This window comes from Sinohyriopsis cumingii, chromosome 16 (assembly GCF_028554795.1).
Source record: "Sinohyriopsis cumingii isolate HCF-2022 chromosome 16, ASM2855479v2, whole genome shotgun sequence".
In the NCBI taxonomy this organism is placed as follows: domain Eukaryota; kingdom Metazoa; phylum Mollusca; class Bivalvia; order Unionida; family Unionidae; genus Sinohyriopsis; species Sinohyriopsis cumingii.
Window position 1 is genome coordinate 64,158,865 of NC_142976.1, and position 12,186 is coordinate 64,171,050.

The following is a 12,186-nucleotide window of genomic DNA, read 5'->3' on the forward strand; positions in this document are numbered from 1 at the left end:
AAAGTCCACAGAAGAAAACTAGTCGCAAGAGAGGCACTTCGGCCAGGACGCAACCTTACACTCGCAAACCACGACCTGCCACGGCGGTGACTGCGTCTCCGGTAGCCTCACGTTCATCCACTTCTCCGTTGATGACACCAAGTACTGAAGAGTACTTGGAGACGTTGATCACACCAAGAACTTCTCCGTTGATGACCCCAAGAACTTCCCCAGTGGCAGGACCCTCCAATTTAGTGGCAGTGGCTGCTGCTCACAAAGTACCTTCTCCCAAAATCAAAGTCAAAGAAAGATCGGGCATGTTACAAAGTTTACTGGATTTGTCCAAGCAAGAACTGGCAAGACGTGTCATGCCTGTCCTAAAGTTGATACGACGTAAAGACAATCAGTGGCGACGCGTTCCAGTATAAAAAAGGCCTGTGACCAAGTCGGGGTATCAGTGTTTTTGGTGCTGAAGACTCAAAGATGTCACCCTCCAGAAAACATCCCTCTTCTAAACAGCCCCAAGGAAAGAAAAGAAAAGGTCTGCCTCCTCGTTTAGTCAAACATGGGGACATGTTATCTGTCCTGTCCAAAGCTTCTCCACCCCTACGAAGAAAACTCATTCAATCAGCCTCCAAAGAGGTCATCGATACCGTGTGCGAATGCTGTTTGAACGTCTTGAAAGGCACGATCCCTTTGTCCAAACACCAGAAACAATGCTTAGGCAAACATCGTCACGTTCTGCGCCAAATGGTTCAAAAGAAAATTCCCATTCGTCAAAAGAAGAAGATGTTGGTCAACGTGGAGGCATTTTACCCCTCTTGTTAGGTCCCTTACTGAAAGGAGTCTTGGGAACCATGTTGGGAGGACTGGTGGGAGCAAGATAAAAAGGCCCTCTGAAGTCCCAAGATCTCAGAATCGACCCCTGACAACCCCATGGAAGGACGAAAACTAGCTTTAGTGCCTTACAAACGATGGAAGGAATACCATCGTTGGCAAGAACAACGCACCCCGCATTTACCTCCCAATCCCCATTTGAGCGAGATGTCCCAGTTACAACACGAATTGCAGTCCTTGATGGATCGCCAAGATTTGTCCGAAACAGAAAAATCGCAAAAGTACGGTCAACTCTTGCAACGACTGCAACTCTTTCACCAGAAAGCTTTAGACGAAACAGCTCTACCAACTCTGAAAGATGTTAAGACCTTGATGAAAAGTCCAACACCATCACCAGTACCAGTACCACCACTACCAGTGACCAACACAGAAAAAGGAGACGAAGAAGAAGAAGGGTTTCAAACTCCACCAGAAAAAGTACGCAAGTTAACAACACCACCTACCTCCAGAATTGGATGGATTAAAAAGATGATGACCACCCCTTCTTCATCACAAGAGAAAAAGAAAGTGAAGACAGAAGTAAAAGGAGAAAAAATATCCCCTGTTCCGACATCCTCCTCGACACCTATTGCCGGTCGCACACGCAAAGCATTGCAATCCAAGAAAGTACCCAAGAAAGAAAAAGAGTAGCATCTTCCAAGAGTGGGTGCCTTATTAACACAAAAACACAAAAAAATGGAAAAAGTTTAAGCCAGCATTTACTACGATCCCTCGCATCCTGCAGGTTACGCAGGAGTTCAAAAATTGTATCGTGCTGCCAAAACTCGACTGAAAAGTCTCCGTTTACCTCAAGTGCAACGATGGTTACAAGAACAAGCTACCTACACTTTACACAAACCCATTCGACGCAAGTTTTCCAGAAGTCGCACCCGAGTGGAAGGCTTCGATCATCAATGGCAAGCCGATTTAGCCGATGTCTCTCATTTGGCCAGCTACAATCGCGCCTACAAATATTTGTTTTGTGTCATCGACGTCTTTTCCAAATTTGCCTGGGTCGTACCCTTGCCTTCCAAATCGAGCAGCGAGTTAGTGCGAGCCCTGTAACGAGTGTTGAAACAAAGCGGTCGTCACCCTCTTCGATGGCAAACGGACAAAGGTACCGAATTTCTGAACCAAGCTTTCCAAAAAGAACTAAAGAAACGTGACATTCATTTTCTTACCACCGAGAATCCCGAAACCAAAGCCAGCATCGTGGAACGTTTTCAACGCACTTTGAAAGAACGCATGTGGAAATATTTTACGCATCACCACACTCTGAAGTACATCGACATCTTACCACACCTGGTGCAAGCGTACAACCAATCTTACCATCGAAGCATCGGACGTTCCCCGCAAGAAGTGACTCCCGACAACGAAGTGTTGGTGTTTGAGCGCCTGTTTGGTACGTCCCTGACGAGGGCTGTCCCCAAGAAAAGTGGAGTGCTGGCCATTGGAGATTGGGTGCGCATTGGCAAAACCAAACGCACTTTCGACAAAGGTTACTTACCTAACTGGACCACCGAATTGTTTCGTGTCACTGGACGAGTGCTTGGCCGTCATCCTGCCGTCTATAAATTGGAAGACATGAACGGAGAAGTGCTCAAAGGAACGTTTTTATTTGCCCGAGTTACAACGTGTCACCAAAAAAGAAGACGACGTGTACGACATCCAAAGCATTCTCGAACGCAGAACCCGTAAAGTGGGCAAACGACGTGTCAAAGAAGTCAAAGTACGTTGGAAAGGATATCCACCCAGTTTTGATTCTTGGATCGACGCTTCGCAAGTCATCGACTATAAAAAGAAGTGAACATCATGCCCTTTCACACAGACGCAGCTACTACGGCTACCAATCCTTCACCCAGTTCTTCTCTACAAGATTTGTAAAAACAACCCTTGTGGGTGTAGTGCGCAGAACGTGTGCCTAAAACGCAAATCGTCTTTTTCTGCCAAATCTTCGTGGTGTATTGTGTCATCGGGGCAGCCATTGCCAATTTGAGTTTGCAACAAGGAGACAAACAATTGTGGACCATTTTATTGAGCAATTGCATCGGTTACCTGCTTCCCAATCCCTCCCTGAAATTTTCCTCGAACGGGAACCTTGTGTCCAGTGCCAGTGCCAGTCACCACTCCAATAACAACAACAACCCCATTTTGGGCGGAGACACACCTCTGACGTCCAGTAACCCCTCGGACAGCCACAGAACTCTGGAATTATGAGCAATAACAACCAATTTTACTTAACCTTACCCAGTGACAGTTCCATGGAGGTGTTTCCCAAGAACACGTTGTGCTGTTACACGGCGAAATTACCTCAGGCCATCCCATTAGATCACGAAGCCCATTGGGAAGTGGCTTTAGTGGAAATCATTCACCCGACCCAAGTCCTCAATGTCCTTCCCAATCAAACTGTTTTGATGTGGAAGTTTATGACGAGCAAATGCAACAGTACTTGGATACCCATGGCAAATATGACAAGAAAACCCCTGGCACAAAAAATCAAAAGTACACCACCGATCACTTGTTCATTCCCCCAGGCTATCATTTTAGTGGTCAACATTTGGTGAGCACCATTACCTCCAGGTTTAATGTCGTGTTTCTGAAAGCTTTGGAAAGTGTCAAAAAAGTGTCACTATGGAATACCACAAAGCAGCTCGTCGCTTCTTGATGAAATTTGACGGGAGTAAAATCGTGTCCATTTTATTTTGTCCTGAATTGTTTGACATGTTGGGGGGAGACATGGACATGAGAATGGCCATGATCAAGCAAAACGAATTACCAATCATTTACGACAACGAGTCTTTTAGCAAGTTATTTCGTTCCCCGGTAGAACTGAACCAAGGACTGAATTTGATGTTTGTGTACTCCGATGTGGTGGAGTACAACGTGGTGGGACACACCTCCGTACCGTTACTGCGTGTCATTCCTTTCAAAGTGGATTCTGCCACGAACGCTGACGAGGAAGGTGGAAACACTTACCACGTTCACCGCGAATTTGTACATCCTCACTATTTGCCTGTCAGTAAGTCTTATTTGGACACGGTCAACATTGCTATAAAAGGAGATCTGGGACAAAATATTCCATTCACCAAAGGAAAAGTCACGGTGAAACTCCATTTTCGAAAACGGTTCTCTCACGACTCGTAAGTAAGTCATGTATCCAGTGTACCGAGGGGTTGCTCGACAGCGAGGACACGGTTTAGGAGACATGTTAAAATCGGCCTTTCGTTCGGTGGCCCCGGTGTTGAAACCGATCTGAATAGCAGTTACTTGTACCTGAAAGTCAAAGTTGTCGATGAGGATAATATGCCCCTAGATGGTGATGAGGTAATAGCTCCCGTCAACAATTTCATGCATTCCTTGTTCAGTGGAGTGGACTTGTACTTGAATAACAAACTAGTCAGTAGCAGCATGGATACTTACCCTTATCGAGCGTACCTGGAAAATCTCTTGACGTACGGAATAGACGCCAAGAACACTCATCTCAATGCCTGTGTGGTATGGGAAGCTGACGATGCAGGCCAGTTTGAAGAATTCGAAATTAATACAACCAAAGAACACAATGCGGGATTTGTAGAACGAAGAGACAGAATCAAAAGTGGAGATAGTTTAGAACTGATGGATCGTTTGCATTTGGACATGTGTTTACAAGAGAAATATTTGCTGAATGGGGTGAATGTTCGCCTGAGACTGAATCGTAGTAGTGCCGCTTTCCATTTGATAGGTACTAGTGCTTGCAAAACTGTCATCGAGGAAGCCAGGCTCTACGTACGACGCGTAGAAGTGTTACCTAAAGTGGGTAACGACATCAGTCAGACGTTGAGCCGAACGACCGCCAAGTATCTCACCATTCCTACGGGGCTGCGATCCATGATCGAAGATCATCTGTTCCAAGGACAGTTACCCAAACGTTTGATCCTTGGTATCGTCGAGAATGCAGCCTTCAACGGAGCTTTGGCTAAAAATCCTTTCCACTTTAAACACTTGACGTAAACAAGATCGAAGTCAGTCGCGATGGCAAGACCTTGTGTACCCGACCTTTCGAACCTAACTTTGACAAGAAGAATTACCCGAGATCGTACTAGTCCCTGTACGAAGCCACCCGTCAGTTAGGAACCAACACCAGTCAGGCATTACGTACGAGGATTACGCAGGAGGCTACGCTTTGTGGGCTTTCGATTTCACTCCAGACCAAGGCAGCGACGAGGGATATTTCCACCCTATAAAATCTGGCCAAATTCGTGTGGAAATTCAGTTTACTACAAATCTAACAGAGACGGTGAACGTCCTCCTGTATTCCGAATTCGATAATACCATAGAAATCAACAGTTTGAGAGAAATCAGTCTAGACTATTAGAAGCCATGGAAGACTGTTATCCCTCTTTACCTAGTGGAGAAACTTTGGAGATGGAATGTGAGGAGACCGTGGAAGGAGAATCCCAAGACAATGACGATGAAGTTATGATGAAGTCAAGATGGCCAGAACACGAAGCCCATTTAGTCTCCTGTTTTGCCAAACACTTGGTCGAAAACATGACGGAATTGATCAAGAAAGATTGCTATGGATGTCAAAACGATCATCCCAGTCAAATTCAACACGATAAATGCCTGATGCTGAGTCAAGAAGAAAAATTGGATGAGTATCTGGACGAAACTTGGAGTCTCATCTTGGACGAAGTCGTGTTGCATCAGTGGTATAAAGACTTGCGTGAACATTCTTGTCCACCATTAACCACTCAAGAGATCCATCGTATCGAAGCTCTCCTGAATCAGAGTGAGGAGACGAAACGAAGAAACGGTTATTTGTCAGACATTTTCAAGCAAAAAGTCAGGATCGAATTGATGACTTATTATTACCTGTGAAGAAGAAAAAAAACATGGATACCTGGGAACTTTATTACCTTTTGAACCACAGTTCGTATACGGCTTCTTGGAATCCTGTCGTCTGTGCTAAAGATGAACTCCCTCATCGCAAACCTCAAGACCATCTAGCTTATGTCATCAACACGGACGACAGTCATCTCCCAGGAACCCACTGGGTAGCCGTCTACTTTCCTCAAGAAGGATGTGTGGAATATTTCGATTCGTACGGATTGCCCCCTTTGGAAGACGATATCATTGACTTTATGAGAAGAAATGCTCAGACTACCCGCTTCAATAATGTGAAATTACAAGGCACAGATTCCTTGGTGTGTGGACAATATTGTGTGTATTTTCTGCATCATCGCAGCCTGGGCTATTCCTTAGAACATTTAGTAACTCATTTTGATCCTCGTTCTTCTTCAAGAAACGATGTGAAAGTAGATCGATAGTTTTGTGACCATTATGCTTATCTTTTGTCTCAAGCTAGAAAACGTAGTGCCTATCAATGGCCTAATGACTTCCAACAGTGGAAATCACAATTTCATTCACAACGTTGTCAGCCCTATTTGAAGTAGAGTGTGAATTGAAGAAATGTTTGTCAGTTGAAAAAAATGTTTGATGTTTTATTGTTAGATTATTGTTACAAAATGTTAGAGTTGTTTTTTAGTGTTAAGTGATTTTGAATAAAAAATGTTGTGTTTTGAAAAAATGCCTTTGTCTTTTGTTTGGCTATAAGAATGCTGATTCATGCTCTTTCACTTCTCTCTATCTCTCTCATGACACTCATTGAACGTTCCGGCTCGAAAACCGTAGAGGGATGTTTTCCTTCACGTCCGCGCTTTGACTTTAAGTACTTTCAATTATGGATTTTGTTTTAATGATTTGAGTGTGTAAATAGTAGATTTGGTGTTTGTTAAATGTTGCTTCACTTACGTGGATAGTAGATTATATGAAATGAGAAAGTAGGGGGATGTTTTCCTTCACGTCCGCGCGTTGTTTGGTTATGATTTAGGTAATATCAATTTTATGTGTTGGGGATGTTTTCCATCACGTCCGCGCTTTCACTATAAGAACCCACAGTATTCGTCGTTCAAACCATTCTAAGGAATAAACAACAAAGAAGATGGAGGTGACACAATTATTTAACGATTTGAGACATAGCTATTTTTGGATCATGGATGGAACTTATGTAGTAGAAAGATTGAATAAGGAAGGAAGATTTGAAGGTAGCCTGAACAATGTGAAGAATCTTGGAGTAGCAAAAGATCAAATGGGGGAATGATTGAGGAAGAAGTAGAAAGAATCAGAGGATTCATTGACCCACCTTACGTGAGAGTAGGTACTTTAAAGGAAGCCTTGGATCATATCACAGAAGTCAAGAGCTTCCTAGAAAATAGCTTTCGTTGGACTGACTGGTGGTACATAAAGTGGGGTTGTAACTAGTTGATAAAAGCAGAAGAACTAATTAGAGAGGTAATGAAAGTAGAAGTGATGAAGATAAAAGAAAAATGGAGCAAAGAGAGAAAGGAAGAAGAGAATAAGAAGAAATTAGAGTTTGAAAGATTGAATAACAACTGGATGAAGATCCAACAGAAATTTAGAGAGATGGGCCATCCTAACTGGATAACAGAGGAGGAAAAGAAGAAGAAGAAAGGAATAATGGAAAAAGTGAGGACTTGGTGGAAGAAGTGGAGGAGTTAGAAGAAGAAGAAGAAACCCAAAGGCCCTTTTCAGGGCCACCCACATTTCTCGAAAAGAGATTGACTTTCCATTGCCTACCCCTTTTTTTATTTTTTATTTTTTAATTTGTTTAAAAACAAAAACAAAAAAAATCCCATGTTCAATTGCCTTTGTCCCGTGAATGGATATTTTTTTTCTCCCATTGTTCCAATGCATTTGTCCCTAGAGTGGATATTTCCTTTCTCCAATGTTAAATTCCCTTGTCCCCAGAGTGGATGTCTTTTTTTCCCATGTTAAATTTCCATTGTCCCCAGAGTGGATATTGCTTCCCATGTTAAATTTCCATTGTCCCCAGAGTGGATATACCCCTATTTAACATTAAAGTCCCCTTGTCCCTAGGGTGTCCCCATTCACTACTAACGATGACTTTGAAATTGCACAAGATTTGTTTGTAAATATTTCAGTTCTTGCAATTAACTTGTTATAACCCCACTCGATCTGACAACAGTTTTCAGTTCTTGCAATTGACTTGTTATAACCCCACTCGATCTGACAACATTTTTCAGTTCTTGCAATTGACTTGTTATAACCCCACTGGATCTGACAACAGTTTTCAGTTTCTTGATTAGTTTTCGTCTCTGCGATCTGTCAAAGAATCTCAACTTGTTTAGTGACTTTTGTTCAGTCTTAGCATTCACCTACCATTAGAATCACTGAAGACCGAGTTGCCTATACGAAACGTTTGCTTTCTTGTTCATTTCATACCATTCTGTTGGTAAAAGAGGTGGGTAGCGATAGTTTTAGTATCGGGTCGGCTGGTATTTACCTGTCTCTCCTGCGTTGATGATGAGCACTTATTTTAAGAGTACGAACAATTATAACTGCAACACTGTTCATAGAATAACCTCAGTTGATTTGCGTTTGTTGAATCTGCACAATCAAATGTTACCCAGACACTAGAACTTCTTAAGTATGGCAAAGGTTAAAAGAAAGGCAACTTAAAACAAAATAATACAAAGGTATTTTGTTGATTATTTTGTATTGAGGAAGATATAATCGGTGGAGAGGCACTTATCAGTAAGCTGCTCAGAACATTAAAAAAATGTTGGATCAAAGAAAATGATAAGGTCTGATTTTCGGAAAGGCAATTCTGTTGTTCCAACGTGCTCTATTACTTGAGGTAAGAATGAAACCAGTACAATGAAAAATTCTTAGAAGGTTTAACCCAACGATTTGACCAAAGAACTCTGAGAACGGAAATTAAATGGCTAAGATGGAATTCAAATTACAGAAATCAAAATTTTCTATTAAGTCTTTGGGAACAAGAACAATTATCATGTGAAGATGACTTGACAGGAAAATGACATTTTTTTTTCAAAAAGGACAAACGTTAAAGGTGATATGTGGCAAACGTTGAAGGTGAGTATGTGGCAAAAGTTGAAGGTGAGCATGTGGCAAAGGTTGAAGGTGAATATGTGGCAAAAGTTGAAAGTGAGTATGTGGCAAAAGTTGAAGGTGAGCATGTGGCAAAGGTTGAAGGTGAATATGTGGCAAAAGTTGAAGGTGAGTATGTGGCAAAAGTTGAAGGTGAGCATGTGGCAAAGGTTGAAGGTGAGTATGTGGCAACGGTTCAGACTATTATAAAGTCTAGATCTAGGCAATCTGTTAAGAAAAAGACATCTATTTAAACATGATCAGATTTTAAAAAAGCTCAAATGGAGGGAAAGATATATTATATCTCGTTAAATAGAGTTAAAGACTTTTCTAGGTGTGATTTCCACCCCAACAAGGCTGCATCAGCCTTTTCACAATCATGTGATCCATCAGTAAAAATTATTGTGAAGTTCTTAAATATGGAGAAAAGTTATTTACATGAGTTGTGAAAAATGGAAGGGTTTGTCTCCGATGTGTTTACTTTATGCAGAGCAAAAGTTACTTTGGGTTGGTTTCGAAGCCATGGAGGTGTTACAGGAAAAAAGAAAAAATGCATTTTTGAAAGGTCAATATTTGCATTGTTAAAGATTGAAAATATCCTAATGTCAAAGGTAGGAATGACGATTGCTTTATTTTGATTTTCGTGTTGTTCGTGTTATTGAATGCCTCATCGTTATATTGTTAATAAATCTTACCAATCCAGATGAGATAAATAAGGATAGTCTGATCCTTTGTTATTTGTGTCATTGACTGCTTCAAGATGGCGTTTTAAGTTTAAATTTTCCACAGTACCGTGAGTTCACTTCTGAATCACTATTGTATTTGATTGTTTGATGCTGCCCCCATTTCAGTGGCAATACTTTGGGGGGAAATCACTTTTTGTTTAAATGTGTATCCGTACTTTATCCCCTGTTACTTATATGTGGTTCTAAGATTAGCTGAATTTGTGAAGATAAGGTAGCGAACTATATAGCTCTGTATTGGATGGAACTGTAATATCACCCATAGACTTGTTTTGGTTAATTATTATTAACCAAAACAAGTATATGGGTGATACGACAGTGTGGTCTTGAATCATTATTCAAGACCACACTTACAAGTAATAAATCATTCTTATTATTTCCTACTGACACAATTTGTGCAGTGAGTGCTTTTGAAAGACATTATATTATGTGTAATAGTCATTATTGGCTTCAGTTTAGCAGTGCGTACATCAGAGGGCGTGGCTATAAAAATTGCTTATCCGTCCCGCGCCCTGGAGGAAGTTGTTGTTATTGTTGCTGTTATAGCTTAACGCCATTTTTCAGCACATGATAGGCTATACATAGCGGCCAATATTAATGGTGGAGGAAGAACCCGGAAAACCCCCAGAAAGAAACACTGACCCACGAGAAGCTACCGGCAAGCTTTCTCACATATCCACATTGGCCGAGCCCGAGACTCGAACCCACGCAGACAGAGTTGAGATGGCAGTGATCCGTGACGGAGAGAGCTTTAGACCACTCGGCCACTCGTGTTCCCCGGAGGAAGTTGTACGGTATAGGTCTAGCGGCCTGGTGGTGTTGTTGGCATTTTAAACAATTGGTATTGGAACTCGGATGGGGACACTTATCCACGGACTTATTGGCAAGTAATGAGCTAGTAAAGATATTTAAGATATTTCATGTTCTCAATCTTTAAGTTTCAAAATCAGAAGTTTATATTCTTTATCTGAAGATAAGGTCCTTTATTTTCATCAGAACTTGTGATAAAATGTGCAATTTCCAGCTCAGAATCCTCATATTAGATAAAGAAATAAAGAAATGCTCTTACATTTTTAAGTTGAAGGCTTTAATTTGTATTGAAAAGAAAATAACAGAAACTTTGTACTAATTATTGTGTGAACGACTAATAAACAACATAACATATTACAAAGTGTATTCAACAGAAAATAAAATAAAATGAGATAAATAAATACATGACATTTTCGGTATCGAAAACGAGTTGCTCCTTTACTTTCTCTCCCCTACTAATGCGACACACCTGAAGTATTCGTACATACATATATAATAATTATTCGAATGATGGCCATACTGACCATGCTGACCATACTGATAAATAACCTTAATTTTCTTGAAATTAAGCTGCTCTTTACTGAATCTTTATCCGCACGAACTTTCAGTGATCCACACGATCCGTGCGCACGTAGAGTGGACACGTTTCTCCTAAAATGATATGAAAATAGGTACCATTTCTTTGAAGGTTTCCAAATATATCCCATAATGTTGGTTGAATTCAAATTTTATAACGCCCCCCAACTCCCCTCCCCCAATAAATAAAGTCACTTATCCAAAAATAAATTAAATTTAAGTGTACTAAGGAAAATAATGACGGGAATGAGACATTCTTTAGTTTTCGATAGAAGAATTCATAACTCCTTTTAATGTGCAAGGTTTCGCTTCTAAAAAGATGACGCTTCAGACAAAAGCATATTAATTATTATCTATAATTCATAACATGAATGAGAACTAGTTAATGCTTACTTTATATCGAATAAGGTCAGGGTCCAAACGAGCACCACAATTAAAATACTGTGTCCCATCTATTGATTTTTGTTTACCAGAGATGGATAATTTTCACGAAGCCTGAAAGTGACTCAGATTTTACCATTCCATTTTCCCTTGTCCATTTGTCTGATCCTAGACAAACATTAGATATATGTTGGTGAGTGAAAACAGCAAAAAATGCGAAAACTCTGTGGAGTGAAAGATGGAAGACTGCAACAAAAATGATACATTATTTAAGACGACGAACCTTATCAATGGACAAATCATGGGCAGCATTTAACTTATGTAACGAATATGGTTAAAAACACACATGATTCGACAAAAAGCAACCCACACACATTCAAATTGTCAATAATACTTGTCAAAATCTTTTATTTCCACATTGCATTCTGTTATTTTGCTGAAATCTATATGTTTAGAACGTTATCAAACCAGCAGTCGTGGCGGATAGGGCAGACCTAGCTTGAATAAAAAAGTTCAGGTGAAAATATAACTCAAATGGATGTCATATAGCCATCATTCAATTCATTTTGTGAAATTTCCAGTTTGCAAAGCGACATTATTTTGCTGCTCAATGATGTCACGGTATAAATTACAACATCTGAAAATGATTTTGAGATTTTTGTGACTGGAGCATTTACAAATAGTCGTTAAGGATCTTTTTTTAAAATTTCTTCATCCATGTTCTCCTGTTTCCGTCAGGCTTGTTCCTGTTATCTATCTTTGTGACCCATTGGCAAAAACAATATTAAATTCCTAGTCGTACACTTAAATGTCAAGTGCTGTCCCAGGTACCATTCAATCACACATT

General features: G+C 40.6%; 1 protein-coding gene across 1 annotated transcript in view; it reads left to right on the top strand.

The window, feature by feature from the left end:
- The window catches only part of LOC149780589 (sodium-coupled monocarboxylate transporter 1-like), a 108,968-nt gene extending 98,353 nt beyond the window's left edge, over positions 1–10,615 (top strand). Inside the window, exons 17-18 of the mRNA XM_089936221.1 lie at positions 8,815–9,006; positions 10,569–10,615. Of these exons, the coding sequence (XP_089792347.1) occupies positions 8,815–9,006; positions 10,569–10,615 (239 nt within the window). The remainder of the gene's footprint in view (positions 1–8,814; positions 9,007–10,568) is intronic.
- Positions 10,616–12,186: the final 1,571 nt, after the last annotated feature.